This window comes from Corylus avellana, chromosome 8 (assembly GCF_965113065.1).
Source record: "Corylus avellana chromosome 8, dhCorAvel1.hap1.2, whole genome shotgun sequence".
Taxonomy (NCBI): Eukaryota; Viridiplantae; Streptophyta; class Magnoliopsida; order Fagales; family Betulaceae; genus Corylus; species Corylus avellana.
The window spans coordinates 363300-378711 of record NC_142497.1 but is presented as its reverse complement, the minus strand read 5'-3'; the positions used below and the strand labels follow the sequence as shown (position 1 = coordinate 378711).

The window sequence follows — 15412 nt, the reverse complement described above, 5'->3', positions numbered from 1 at the left end:
CAAAATGCGTGATCTCCAACCGTTATCTTTTGAGGACGATGTTTGGATTTTTGATGTACCCACAAAGGCACGGTCTCTGTTCCATCAACTTCCCACAAGAAGTGCTAGATGGTTGTGCCGAATGCCGACGATGAAGTTTAGATTGTTTAGTAGTTTTTTTTTTTGGTTCTCTGCACCATCATTTGAAAAGAAATTTTGGAATTTGTAGCAATTCTCGTGAAGTTAATGTACAACACGAGCTCTATAACTTTCAGCCCTTGACATCTTCACCGATCATCATCTCTTCGGCCACTTGCAGCTGGTCATATGGTTCAATGCTGATAAGAATAAAACTGTGAGACCTAATTAACTGCACATTTAGTAGAAAATCAATGTGAACAAATAGTTAAACAAATTCACTCCATCAGCTTCATCTGTGCTTCTCTTGAACATAAATAACTCTGCCACAACCCACCAATATCAATTATTTAAAATAACTCATTCATCATATGCATCATTACAAAAATTACATGCTGGTTATAAAGTCTGCAATCAAAAGTGGAAATGGAGTAAAAAGCAAATGTTCTTGCTTCGAATTGGCCACTTATAGCATTATTCATTTCAAGATCAGGGGGGAAAATTCATTAACTAAAATGCGGGGGATGGGATAAAAAGCAAACAAAAGCAAGACCCTCTTCAAGAGTTTCATTAAGGCTGTTACCCCAGCCATAGAGGGGCTATCCTTGAAAGTTGGCCACATCTAAATTCTACTAAAAAAAATGAAGATAAGTTTTGTTAGAATCTTAAAATTCCATAATAATTGTTCTAATTAAGTTAAAGCAAATCCATGCTTGTTCCATAAAAATCTTTAAACACAAGTGTTGCACATTGTAGTAGTTTTGTGGTCGAGTTACACAAGGAATGACTTATAGGCCGGATTGAAATGTCTTAATACTATGTAAGGATATAATGTTAAGATATTAAATATTGATAGACGAATGAAAACGTCAAAAGATAAATGACTACCATCATGTCAATATCGATAGAGTGAAAATGATCGATCTTAAGTACCTAAACCAAGTTATATATAGCCACATAAGAAATGAGAGAAATAGCAAATTAAACAGAGCAAATACATAATTTAAAGATGAAATTATGAAGCTCCTTTAAAGAGAAATGTGACAGAAGAGTAGAGGGAGGGGGATGACTTAACTGAAAGCAGAGGATGACCTAGCGAGCTTCCGTACCATGAATGTTGAATTATAAACGATATAAAGGAGGATGATAAGTTTCTAAATCCAAATCATGAGCAATGATATTCAAAGCTTCATAGAATTCCAAAGCATCATGCTGACTGCATACTAGACGCATCCCACACTCTTTCACCTCCACAACCAAGCTATCTGATAAAATTGAAGCTTCAATGTAGCTGCATCCATCCAAGTTCTTCGACTGTTCCAAAAACCATTTAGCTGGAATATACACCCAAAATCCAGTTGCCTCAACAGATGTTACTTTAGGGACAGGGAGGATAAAGGGTATATCTAGATGTCCTTTGTCGGTCTCAAAATGATAAACAAAGTGATGAAGAGTACGATGATCAGTGCCCTCAAAAATCATAGAATTTGACTTTTCATGCTCATCGACTTCATAAACAACAAACAGAGCACATCCTTTCCACTCATTATTATCACTCAAATCCGGATGCATCTCAAGTCTTACAAAGAAACTATCACTTTTATTGTTGAACCACTTTGGGATTCCAGGTCCCAACCACGACCCACATATTACCTTGGTACCAAAAATACTTCTCTGTAAGAGAGGAAAAAAAATGAGCTTTTGTGTAAGATATATATATATTGCGGGGACTTTTGTGTGAAAATGAGAGAAAGTGACTTACCCAATGGCCTTCTGTCTCTAAATGTTTTCGTAGATCCAATTGTAAAATACTGCAGGGACTGCCACCATCATAATCAATATACAATGCTGCTAAGGAGCAATCAGCGAGTGCCAATTTTTCACTTAAAGTCCTCGTGAATAATAGGTCAGAAGACTCCTCCAGCTTTGGACAATTCTCAACGTACAGGTATGTCAAACTCGATGGAAGCTTTGGCAATGCTTGAAGCCTGCTGCAATTTATCAAGTAAAGTGATTCAAGATTGGAAAGCTGGCAAATGCTATCTGGTATTCTCGCAAACTTGTTCCCGCTCAAGTTTACAATCTCAAGTGAGGATAAGTGACCAAGATCATTGGGTATTGCTCCATCTGATAGATTGCAATAACTCAGATCTAAAGATATTAAAGAGCTTAAATCAGATAATGAATTAAGGATCGAATGAGTGTTGGGATCTAAGCTTTCTTTCTGCAACAAGTGACAATGGAAGTGTGAATCCCATGATTTACGTCCGCCAAAGGATACATCTTTGCAGCTCTTCGGAAGTAATTGTGTTATAGCAGTTTCATCCATATTAAGCGACTTCAGACATACCAAACCACTCAGGTCCTCTGGCTCAAAAAGTCTTGAGCAATGGGATAACATGAGAATTTCAAGAGATGTCATATTTCCTAGGATGGCTGGAAACGCGTTGAGTCTTGAGCAGCTAGATAGATCAAAAAACTCAAGAGATTCCAAGTTGATCATGTCTGGAAGGCTTTTAAGGCGTTTGCAATTTCGTAAATTGAATCGTTTAAGGCATTTAAGAAATCCAATAGATGGATGGACCTTAGACAAACTTGTACAACCTTCAAGCTCTAGTCTTTGAAGATTTGGGACTCCGGTGAAGTCTGGAATCTCGATCAAGTTTTGAGAGCCACGCAGGTCAATGATTTTCAAATCCTCTAAACTCTGTTATAACCCAATAAATCAATGGATAAATAATGAACTTAATTATTTAGAAAGCGGAAGAAAAAGAAGAATAATACACATTTGTATAAGCAAAAATCTTACCTTAAATCCCTTCCACAATTGTTCGATAGGGCTACAAGGCATGCTGAGTTCAACAAGGTTGTGTGGTTCAAAACTGGCTGGCAAGGATTTTAGCGGATACGCCAAGTATGTCTGGTTCAAAACCGAATATCCATGCCATTCCATAATGCGTAATCCATCGGGTAGCACGAATTTTGAAAGATTTCCTTGCCATACCAGAGTGGTTAACTTAGCATAAAGTTCAGAAACGTTTTCTACACAATCAATGTTGCATATCTTAAGCATTCTCAATCTTTTCATATTTGAGAAGCCATCCACATCCAGTCTTAATTCCCTTCTCGTATTACTAGGGAAGTCCAGGACCATGCCTTGAACCGCAACAGTTCCCTATTCCCAAGAACAATCAGATTAGTGTAGTGAAAAGTGTTTGACAAATTAATAATTAGAAGAATATTGTGTATATATATATGGAATATTATTGTAGCTACTTTATGTTCATATCTATTAATGCTAATCGATCCACTTACGGTTTTATTCTTCAATACATCAAGGACATCCTTCCAATCCCACAATCTACTGCGTTGACCGGGTTCATATCGGGATTCACTATAAACTATTTCCTGACCCATTTTTTCTAGCAAACCATGCATTAACAATCTGCCCCTTGAGATGGTTATAAGAGATTTGCCCCTTAGAACGTCAATGCTGATGTTTGGAAAGTAACCAAAACTTTCTAGTTTATGTATTATGCTAACTAAATCTGATCCTTGGAAGAAACACGCAATATCTAAAAATAATTCCTTTTCTGACTCTTCCAGTCCATCAAAACTGATTTTTAGGCTTGTTTCTATCACTTTTGAAGTTCCTGGATGTATTTCATCCGTCATTTGATATAGACCCAGCGGACGATCAGTTAACATATGGCTACCCATAGCTACAAGAGCTAATGGAAGGCCTTGAGCATAATTCACAAATTTCATACGAACTTTCTTATCAACATGTTCACCAGAATAACCTTCAAAAGGGAGACCAAAATAATTATGTCTGTTGAATAACCTTAAACTCAAGAGCTGCAAAGCTTCATAATCATCCAACATCTTCACCTCATAGATAGCACTAGCAGTCGCGTGCCTATTCAAGAAATGAAAATCTCTGCTTGTTAAAATGATTCTACTCCCTTCACCAAACCAATTAGGCCTCCATGCTAATGATTTTATTTCTTCTTCTCTATCCACATCATCAAGAACAAGAAAAACTTTTCGGTGTGTTAGTCCCCTACTTATCACAGAGATTCGATCATGATCATCAAAGAAATTCCTTTGCATTCCCATGCGGATCTTAGAAATAAGCTGGTTTTGTAAATCATTCAGAGGACGACAAACTCTTCTATTAGTTGGATATACAAAGTGATCTTGTTTACAATAAATAAAGCATCTAACTTCAAATTGACGAAGAACCATATAATAGATGACTTGTGCCAGTGTGGTCTTACCCACACCACCCATCCCATGAATCCCTATAAACCGAACACCACCATCCCCAATATTGAGTAACTTCATAACTTCCTCCACACGAGATTCAATTCCAACAAGACCCTCGGAAAGACGTGAAACGCGCTGAGGCAATTCAAAAAATATGCTTTCAACAATGTCTTTGACAATTTGTGACTCGGACCTGTAAAGAAGATATATAGGATAATAATAATTAATTCTGCCATTTGTAAATAATGTGCGGTTTTCAAGTTTGTTTGTTTGTTTGTATTCTGATTTGTTGTGGAGTAAAGAGAGACAACGTTTTACACTGTACAATGTGTGCTGTTTAGTTTCATTCAGGAGGTAGAGTGAAAATATTCGAGTTTATATATATAACTTGGCATTGTAGTTGAGGTTTGATTAATTGATTTTCCAGCACACCATTCGGCTAGTTGGGGCTTACTAGTGTAGCAGATTATGATGATGATGATGATGATGATGATACTAATTAATTGGAATAAAACTGATCATCTATGATCTCGCAGAAAGAAAGAAAAGATTAAAGCTTACATACGTATCATACTGTACATGCCATCCGGCGGTATTGGCGACATCTCTCAAAGCAGCTATCCACGTTATCATCTTCTGTTTGTCAACCTTGGGGTCCTCTCCATGTCTAGCAAAAGCTTTTGCAAATCTCCTCTTCTGATTTCGTACATCAGAGGGATCCACATGGTAGAAAACAGGAACAACTGTCAACCCTGTCTCTGATCTCCTGCATTCGACAATCTTGGCAAGTTCGTTCAAGCACCATTTAGAGAAAGCATAGTTTTCTGAGATAACGACGACCGCATACAAGGATTCTTCTATTGCTTTCAGGAGCTCTTCAGAAATGTATTTTCCTCGCTCGAGTTCTTCATCATCTCTAAAGACGTTAACGCCCTTATCTATCAAACCAGCATATAGATGGTCCGTAAAGCTCTTGCGGGTGTCTTGGCCGTAGAAACTGAGGAAAACATCGTATTTCCATTGACGTGTTGAAGAAGATGAAGATGGAGATGGAGATGGAGATGGAGATGGAGAAGATCTCTTTTTTTTCTTTTTTCTTTTTTTTCTCGAAGATGGAGATGGAGAAGATGGAGAAGCTATCTTGATCAGCCGCTCTCGGTTACTTTCCTTCTCTTGGATTTGTGGGTACGCAGCAGAGCCAAGACGATCTCTGCAGACGACGTACCCTGATTCTTCTTCTAATTTCAGGAGCTTACAGAGTTTTTCCATTTCCTTCTCTAAGGTTTGTAGGTACCAAGCAGAACCACTAAAAGCTCTGAGGACCTCGTACCAGAATTTTTGTATTGGTGCCATAAGCTCAGAAATATATTTTCCTCGCCGGAGTTCTTCATCGTCTCTAAAGATGGTCATGCCGCCTCTTATAGAATCAATGCTATTGGGCATGCCTTGGTAGAAACTGAGGAAAACATGGTATCGAGATCGAGGTGTTGAAGAAGATGAAGATAGAGAAGATGGAGAAGCTCTCTTGATCAGCCGCTCTCGGTTATTTTCCTTCTCTTGGGTTTGTAGGTAACAAGCAGAGCCACGAAAAATTCTGAGGACCGCGTACCGGAATTCTTCTAATGCTTTCAGGAGCTCTTCAGAAATATATTTTCGTCGCCCGAGTTCTTCATCGTCTCTAAAGATGGCAATGTCATTCTCTATCAAAGCAGCATTCGGATGGTCTGTAAAGCTATTGCGGGTGTCTTGGTCGTAGAAACTGAGGAAAACATCGTATCGAGATCGAGGTCGAGATCGAGGTCTTACATTAAAAAATGAAAATGAAAATGGAGAATATGGAGAAGGTGGAGAAGATGGAGAAGCTCTCTTGCCCCGCTTTCGGTTACTTGCCTTCTCTTGTATTTGTGGGTACCCATCATTAGCAGAGTCAAGAATAGCTCTGAGATCGTACTCGAAGTCGTCGTTGTAGACCCGGAAGGACTGGATGGCCGTGGTCTCAGTCGGTTGTTGCTTATAATTGAAAAAGTCGAAAGTTCTGAGTCTGCTGACGGAGGAGGATTCAGCAGGAGCCAGAAGAGGATGTGTGATATGGTACCACCGAAGCGTTCTCTGGACCACCACCGTCGGCAGCTGCAGCAGCCACTCCTCGAAGTCAACCATCGTCGACGTCGATAACTTGACCTTGTACCCCAGACCTCCTCCTCCTGCACCCCGCTCTTTCTCCCACGTCTTGACCTTACCACTAGACGATGATGAGCATTCATGGCCCTTGCGTATACCACCGTAGCCAACTCCACCGGAGCTGTAGCTCCTTTTTTTTTTTAGTAACCGGTGGCTTCTCTTGTTCATCTTTCTCTGAGGATTCTCAAAAGATGAACATGGGTGACCAATTGGGACCGATTAGTATTCTCGAGAGGTAAAGTTGTCAAACAAAAAAAAAAAAAGAAAATTATAATTTTGCCCCTCAATTTTTATATATTTGTATTTTTTTAATATATTTTTTAATTAAAAATAACACGTCTCATTATTATATGACACTAACGTATAACATAAACAAAATTTGATATATATCAGAGAGCAAAAAGCTCTAATAAATCATAGTCAAAGCTATAAATTACAATGTTATAAAGATAAACATAAAAATTTTTACAATCAAATCCTACATATAACTTCAACATTCGCTAACACATGTCTAAACTGTAGTTATAGAACATATATGCTTCAGACAAACTCAATCTAATACATAAATAGCTCATATTCTCAACTTTTATTTTTTCGGCTATGGAGTAAAACCCTCCCTCCTCCCCCACACGTTTTTTCTCTCTAAGTTTTCCATAGGGCCGGCTACAATCCCCAATTAAATTATATTTTGATATACTTTGAAGATTATTTTTTATATCGTATAGTACGTCCAAATTATAATTTAGACTAAATACATACACTAATCTTATGTTTATCCCTTTTAATTTCTGTAACAAGGGTTTCCGCGTTGTGGAAAAGTCCATGAGGAATATTTGCAGAATATTTGGTGGTGTGTTTTGCTTTTTAGTCTTTGTGATTATTCTATGATAATTGATAAGCTTCTTTATTTTGAGCTTTAAGTGGATGCTCATGACCGTAATTATTTATTTATTATAAGGCATGGTCAGTGGTCATTAGCCTCTGACGTACACCACATATAAAATGGAGAGGAGCCAATTGAGTAAACAAAGCACGAAATTAATAGATTATAATTAAATAGTTTGACTTATTTAATAAACATTGTCGTTGTAATTATATTAGGTGTAATTATTTGCATGGCTAAAAAAGGCTTTTTTTCCTACCATTTTGTTGAATTTTCGGTATATCCTCCCAAAGTATTTTGAAGAAGACCGAGGATCAAAGTTGAAATGCATTCAAATTCAAGCACGTTAAGAAAAGAAACACCAAATTTTCAGTTAGACAAAACTATCTCAGTAACAATTAAATCTAGTCAAGGTTTTTAAAGAGTAGCTCAATCGATTGTGAACTACGCTTTATAAAGCGAAGATCACTAATTTAAATTCTCATCTCCCTTCTTGGACATGTCAAAAAAAATCTAGTCTAAGTGAATGAGATAAATGCACACAGAAGCACCCTTTGGATGAATATGATAAATAAATTCAGCCTCGCCTTCCTCTAGTGAAGTTGATGTACAACACGAGCTCTATGACTTTCAGTCTTTGGCATCTTCGCCGATCATCTCTTTTGCAGATGATCAAATGTTTCAATGCACGCTGATAGGAATTAAAAATATAATAAATATTCAGCAAATTGATTCCATAAAACTCTGAGATCTAATTAACTGCATATTTAGTACGAAACAAGTATGAACAAATAATTAAACAAATTCACTCCATCAGCTTCATCTGTGCTTGTCTTGAACATAAATAGCAGGCTAAATTTAATAACTTCGCCACAACCCAACAATATGTTGGAAATAATTTTTGACCGTGCACAAAATTCTTATTGAAATAAAATAATACAAATCTGAAAATTAACAATAAAATATATAAATTACAAAAGATGAAAAGTAAAGTATGGAAAGATCTCATAATACTATAGAATCACGAAAGAGCGTTGTCCTTGATGATTCATGTATTTCGGAGTATATAACTCGGTGCGATAAGATCTTTTGACACGCAACCTTTCAGAATTAGACTATAGCGTTTATTTTCGTTAAGAACGTATTTTCAATAACGAAGTCTAATAAAACAACCCTTTTAATCGACGTGAATTATAAAATGCAACAATTAAAAATCGTTGCTAGTGGGGCAAAAACAGAGAAAGAAAACAAGGCTCAAAACCAAATGTATGTAGCCAATATATCAAATCATTTGAACCAAAAAAGTAATTTTGTAAAATACTATTTTGGTGATATATATAAATAAACATGATGCGGTTCTCTTAAAAGTCATCAATAAAACAAAATAATGACCATATCAATCAAAGAATCAAAAGCCATAAAATATTTTAATAACCAACTATCATAAATAGTTAAAGCGACAATCAATGAATTTGATGACTCATGGTAAAAACATATGAAAAAAATTAAATGCTCCTCAATGACCAATTTCTTCGACTGTTCCAAAAACTATTTAGTTGGTGTATACACCCAAAATCCAATTGCCCCAAGAGATGTTACTTAGGATCTAGATCCCCTCCCATTGGAGGGGAAATTGAAGATTCTCTAATTGTTCATTTTGGCAATTCATTTTTATTCAACAGCCTACACCACGCCATGTGTTTCATTCAATTTATACTAATAAAATGTTAATTAACTTTTAAAAAGAAAATAAAAATAAAAATAAAGAATGAATAAAATAAAATAAAATGAGTCATTTTTCCAAATAAATAATAAGATGTAAGAGTTTTTTTTTTTTTTAAAAAAAAAGATTTAAGCATTGGTGATAAAAATAAGTCGGTGTATAAAATATAATTGGAAAACTTCACAAAACTTTCATGAACTTTTATACATTTTGAAATTATCACATCAAAGTTTAAAAACTCCCAATTTAGAGTATTAAATTTTTAATTTGTTTGCAATGTTTCATCTGATAGGATTTTTCGTTAAATATTGTCAAAAATTTCAAAATACATATAAAAAATAACAAATGCGAAGATTCAGAGGTATGTATTTTTTCAAATTCTATTAAATTATCACCTATGCTTAAATCTTTTAAAATTTTATTTTTTATAAAAAAAAATAATAATAAAAATTTTACAAGATTTAACGAAAAATCCTTCATAAAAAGATACATTACAAAAAAATTAAAAATTTAATACCCTAAATGGAGAGTTTACCAACTTTAAAGATGGTTTCTAAAGGTGTGAAAGTTGAGTGGAGGTCTTTTGCAATTTAATTATGTGTGTTTCCCAGCGTGCCCCTGTTCTTACAAAATAGTTACCAATTCTGTCCCCCCGCCTGCGCTATTTCTTTCGGACCTCCATCTCTCTCAAAGACCTTTTGGAAGCTCAAGGCAGGCCCCGAAGGTACCCGTTGTTTTATGTCGAATTCTTTGGGATATATATATATATATAAATTTTTTTAAAAGGTTTCATTTGGGGGTTTTGGGGCTTGGCTAAGGGACTTTTCTGGATTGCAGATTAAGTTTTTCGACTTGATGGTTTCACTTATTTGGGGTTTTTTTTTTCCCATGAAAAATGGATTGATTTGATGCGAAAAAAGAATAAATTAATTCTTCTTTTCCTTTGGAATTCCTTGGCCTATAGGACAATGCAAAGGGAGTTGAATTTTATTGCAGAAAGAGATTCTGATCAATAAATGTAAAATATTTGGGTTGCAATTATTGCTTATAGAAATGCAATTTGTAATCTAAAGGTGGCCTTTTTATAAGGTGAATGATGCTTTAGAGCTTTGTGGAATTGTGATTTTGATTAATGTAGGCCAATTAATTTGATGTTTTTTTTTAATTTTTTTTCCAGTAATGGACGAGCAGTTCATACTCAGAGTTCCACCTTCTGTTGCAGAGCGATTAGACCGCCTTTTGAGTGAAAGTGAAAACGCTTCATCTTCTGACGACAAGTCATTGGATTTGTCCTTTTCTGGTGAGAATTGAACTCTTTTTTCATCAAAGATACTACATAATGAGTTTCTGATGTGCTTGGAAAGCAAAATTTGAGTAACCCAAAAGAAAAGGAGCAAAAAAAAAAGAAAAGTTCTTTGCTTATCCCAATTTGGTTTTCTTATGGCATATCGTTAAGTTTAAAGATGACATAACTGGTGTGTCAAATTTTTACAAGTTCTTTGCTTTTCTAATGGTCTGAATCTTGAAATATATTATTAGTTCAGAAGTGCTATGCCATTATATTAATCTGTTTCCTAAAGGTTATCGCCAAGTGATATTTAATTAAATTTCTCTTTCTGTAAAGTTATACCTATCTTCTTGTTATGTGCTAACAATATGGTGTTGAGGCTTCTAAAAAAAAAAAAAAAAACAGCTGGTTTTTATGAAAATTTATATTTTACTCAAATTGCAACATGCATCTTTGGTATTGGCCTTACTCTTCACCACTTCAAAACCTCCCTTTTCCACTTCTTTATTTGTGCTCTTCCATTCACTCTTTAGAGTAGGTTTTTAAATTCAAAGGTAAAACCTTTTATGTTGAGTCGTTAAATAATATTCGTAGAAGTAGTTGATTTGCCTAGTGATGTAGGGTGGACATTAACCCTAGTGTAGGAGCAAATGATAAGAAAAAAAGAAGAAGAAAGGATTTATGGCCAATAATTATTGTTGAGTGACCTGCCTTCTTGGTCTAATTGTCAACTTAAAACATCTTACATTGCAGAGGATGGGAAGAGTGGCACGTTTGTCATTGGCAATGATCATTTCCCCGCATCACTCTTGGATCTTCCTTGTGTTGTGGAATCATATAAAACATATGATGACAGTGTATTGATCAAGACTGCAGATGTTGGTCAGGTAAATTGCTCTTTGGCATTATCATTATTGACATAATTAAAGACTTGATTCCTTCATTCTAATGCAACCACATGAACTGCTGGTTGTAACAGATGATTATGGTTAGAGAAGCAGGTGATGCTGCTCCAGATGTGGTGGAGTTCAGACATGGTCTCACCCCTCCTATGAGGGATGCTCGAAAGCGGAGATTTCGCAGGGAGCCAGATCTAAATGTATAAATCAGTTATTTCAAAGCTTTAACATGACTTTAATATTTTTGAAGGAGAGGGGGGGTGGGTTAACTGGAAATATATATACACTGTTTAGGAAAGGATTAATAGTAAGAGAATAGCATTATGGGATGTTACTTTGTAGTTTTCTCTTCACTTTCCTTTTCAATCTGATGTTTGTACTGACTGCAACTTCATTACATTCTGCAGCCTGAGCTTGTACAGCGTGTCCTGAAAGATTTAGTGAAGATCCATGCTGGTGCAGCGGCGGAGAATGTTGATATCCTTATATGTTACTGTACTTTTACTTGATTAGTATTGTTGTTAGATTACACTCATAGGGAAATAATCTAAGCTTTGAATGTCAGTTTAAGATTCTAGTGGCTGATTGGGATTGGGGTAATGGTTGCACAGTTTGATTTAAATCCAAAAAAAAAAAATGGTAGGTGAAAATAGATTGTTATGGTTCATTTGGAAGTATGTTTTTATGCTTTATATCTTGTTTTCACCTCTAATTCAATGTGTCATTAAGCTGAGGATGTAAGGTCAAGGCACTTGGTACATTGTTTCACAGAAAAATATGAGAGTATGATTTAATGTATTGCTTGTTTGTGAATGATGGAATTAGTCATAGTTTCCAATGTTTGGTGATGAAGACTGTTATGTCATGTTTTTGTACATTGATTATTCCTTGATTGAGTTGTTCACATGCTGAAGCTGCTGAGCAAGAGGAAGATGTAGATGGAAGTGTCCGAAATGCAAGTAAAAAACCTGTGCCTGCGCCTGTTGTAAAGGCAGATGCCCCAGAGGTTGGGACAAATGCTGGGGAGCCTGACAGAAGCGACTCTGATGAATCTGATGACTCAATTTGAATTGAAGCCACTTGTAGAATTTAAAGTATGTTTTTACGAATAATAAGAGCATGTATTGCTGTTAGTTTGATTTTTTTTGTTATTTTGTTATTTTGTTTTTTTTTTTGTTTTTTGTGTGCATCTTGTCTTGTTTTGTAATTCAACAGACGAATTAATTTGGTTCTGTTAGGTTATTAGCTATATGGTGTGCATTGTGAAGAATTTCCACAAAAGGTGGTAAGGTGATGTCTTGAGCAAAGCATATTTTTCTTGAGAAACCATCCAAGTTTTTCGACTGTTCCAAAAACCATTTAGCTGGCATATACACCCAAAATCCAGTTGCCCCAATAGATGTTCTTTAGGGACAGGGAGGACAAAAGGTATATCTAGATGTCCTTTGTCGGTCTCAAAATGATAAACAAAGTGATGAAGAGTAGGATGATCAGTGCCCTCAAAAATCATAGGATTTGACTTTTCATGCTCATGGACTTCATAAACAACAAACAGAGCACATCCTTTCCACTCCCTATTATCATTCAAATCTGGATGCATCTTAAGTTTTACAGAGGAACTAGCACTTTTGTTGTTGAACCATTTTGGGATTCCAGGTCCCAACCACGACCCACACATGACCTTGGTACCAAAGAATCTTCTCTGTAAGAGATGAAACAAAACAAAAACTAAGATTTTTGTGTTAAAAAAAAGGCAAATACTGCAGGTACTTTTTGTGTTAAAATGAGAGAACGAAAAGACTCACCCAATAGGCAATAGCCTTGGGTCTGTAAATGTCTTCGTAGGTCCAATTGTAAAATATTGCAGGGACTGCCACCATCATAATGATCAATATACAATGCTGCTAAGGAGCAATCGGTGGTGGCCAATATTTCACTTAAGAGTTCTGGTGTACATTTGATCAGAAAACATCTCCAGCAATGGACAATTCTCGACATACAAGCATGTTAGACTCAATGGAAGCTTTGGCAGTGCTTGAAGCCTGCTGCAATTTCTCAAGTAAAGTGATTCAAGATTGGAAATCTGGCAAATGGTATCTGGTATTCTCGCAAACTTGTTCCCGGTCAGGTTTACAATCTCAAGAGATGACAAACTGGAAATGACACTTGGAAAAAATGAAAGGTTTTTGCAGTTTTTTAAACTGAGAGTTTCAAGACCAGATAAGCCCTTAAATGATAATGGTAATTCCTTTATAGCGGTCCCGTCCAACTTAAGAATCCCCAAAGATGTCATATTTCCTAGGATGGCTGGAAACGCCTTGAGCCTTGAGCAGCCAGATAGATCAAAAAACTCGAGATTCCAAGTTGATCATGTCTGGAAGGCTTTTGAGATGTTTGCAATTTCGAAAATTCAATCATTTAAGCCATTTAAGGACTCCAATAGATGGATGGACCTTAGACAAACCTGTACAACCTTCAAGCTCGATCTAGTCTCTGAAGATTTGGGACTCTGGTAAAGTCTGGTATCTCGATCAAGTTTTGAGAGCCACGCAGGTCAATGATTTTCAAATCTTATGAACTCTGTTATAACCCAACGAATAAATCAATGGTTAAGATTAAGTGCTAATGAAATTATTTAGAAACAAGCAATATCTAAAAATAACTCTTTTTCAATTGCATCCAATCCATTATAGCTTATTTGTAATGGTTGTATGATTTCTAGATGCCCTTCTTGTATTTGATCCAAGAAACTCTTCCATTGATCTGGTGTTGCACCAAAACTTTTAAGAGCAAAAGGAAGGCCTTGAGCATAACTCACAAATTTCCAAGACAGATTCCTATAGTTTTCTTCAGGATAGGATGCCTCGAATGCATTCCAACAAAAGAGCTGCAAAGCTTCATTGTCATTCAACAACTTCATCACCTCATAGATAGCACTAGCAGTCACATGCCTGTTCAAGAAATGAAAATCTGCTTGTTAAAATGATTCTACTCCCTTCACCAAACAAATCAGGGCTTCATGCTAATGCTTCTATTTGTTCTTCACTATCCATATCATCAAGAACAAGAAATACCCTTTTGTGTCTTAGTCTGCTACTTATCACACAGATTCGATCACGATCATCCATTCTATTATATTTTATTTCTTCTCCCATGATCAGGATCTTGGAAATAAGTTGGTTCTGTAAAGCATTCTGACAACTATCGATTCTCCTATTATATTTTTCTTTACAAGCAAGAAAGCAACTCACTTCACTTCAAATTGAGCCCTCCACATCATCATCTTCTCTTCATGTCTAGCTAAAGCTTTTGCAAAACTCTTTCTCTGATTTCGTACGTCAGAGGGATCCATACGGTAGAAAACGGGATAAATTATTAGCCCTCTGTCTTCCCTGCATTCGACAATGTTGGCAAGTTCACTCAAGCACCATTTAGAGAAACCATAGTTTTATAAGATAAATATTTAAGATTTATTATCTAGTTATTCCATTAATTTTTTTTTTTAATTGATTGGGTTTATGGGAGCTTAATCGAGACTCTACTCACAAGTTCATATATAGGGGAAAACAAAAAGGCCCTTAGGACTAGGGATGACACAAGTAAATAGATACAATAATTATGGGCCTAGATCACATCTTTTGGTAGTGTATATATTACACATAATGATTGAATATAATTGTGTTTAAATCATCACTATAATTAATGTTTTACTACACTAAAGCAATTTAGAACATTCTTTCCTTTTTTGGCTATTAAGGAATTTAAAGTAAACATTTGATATTTGAAATATAAAAGTTAAAGATAAATGTATTCAAATTTTCATTTAAAATCACATGGTTGGCTGTTTTAATCTTTATGACTATCTTTTTATACTCCTAAAGTTAATGTGGTTTTTAAATACTTTATAAAATGATGAACGAACTTATTATTTTAAAAAATTAAAAATAAATTAAAGTGACTATGCGACCACCACAATAAGTCACTGTATAATTGACTAAATAGGAGTGACTGTCTGTGTGGCAACAATAACAAGTTAGTAATTACCTCGACTA

At 35.6% G+C, this 15412-nt stretch overlaps 2 protein-coding genes across 3 annotated transcripts; one reads left to right on the top strand and one right to left on the bottom strand.

Moving 5' to 3' along the window:
• Positions 1-1229: 1229 nt before the first annotated feature.
• LOC132163673 (TMV resistance protein N) lies at positions 1230-6735 on the bottom strand. The gene is made up of 5 exons (XM_088519055.1): positions 4952-6735; positions 3433-4579; positions 2927-3292; positions 1880-2824; positions 1230-1791 (listed from the first exon to the last, which is right to left on the bottom strand). Exons 1-5 carry the CDS (start codon positions 6733-6735, stop codon positions 1240-1242), a joined length of 4794 nt encoding a protein of 1597 aa, XP_088375181.1. The 3' UTR covers positions 1230-1239.
• Positions 6736-9790: 3055 nt separating this feature from the next.
• Positions 9791-12686, top strand: TAF7 (TBP-associated factor 7). Of its 2 annotated transcripts, none has more exons than XM_088519228.1 (6): positions 9791-9897; positions 10351-10473; positions 11215-11348; positions 11441-11560; positions 11768-11839; positions 12268-12686. In XM_088519228.1, the coding sequence occupies exons 2-6, from the start codon at positions 10353-10355 to the stop codon at positions 12427-12429; spliced, it is 609 nt and encodes a 202-aa protein (XP_088375354.1). In that variant the 5' UTR covers positions 9791-9897; positions 10351-10352; the 3' UTR covers positions 12430-12686. The 2 variants fall into 2 exon arrangements, with proteins under 2 accessions (XP_088375354.1, XP_088375355.1); XM_088519229.1 differs by lacking the exon at positions 9791-9897 and adding an exon at positions 10172-10191.
• Positions 12687-15412: the final 2726 nt, after the last annotated feature.

Coding starts and splice junctions, on each gene's coding strand:
- TAF7 (XM_088519228.1), top strand. CDS start 10,353: ATGGACGAGCAGTTCATACTCAGAGTTCCACCTTCTGTTGCAGAGCGA. Junction 11,349..11,440: donor AGACTGCAGATGTTGGTCAG/GTAAATTGCTCT, acceptor TGGTTGTAACAG/ATGATTATGGTTAGAGAAGC. Junction 11,840..12,267: donor CAGCGGCGGAGAATGTTGAT/ATCCTTATATGT, acceptor AGTTGTTCACAT/GCTGAAGCTGCTGAGCAAGA.
- LOC132163673 (XM_088519055.1), bottom strand. CDS start 6,735: ATGAACAAGAGAAGCCACCGGTTACTAAAAAAAAAAAGGAGCTACAGC. Junction 2,825..2,926: donor AATTGTGGAAGGGATTTAAG/GTAAGATTTTTG, acceptor GGGTTATAACAG/AGTTTAGAGGATTTGAAAAT. Junction 1,792..1,879: donor TAGAGACAGAAGGCCATTGG/GTAAGTCACTTT, acceptor CCTCTCTTACAG/AGAAGTATTTTTGGTACCAA.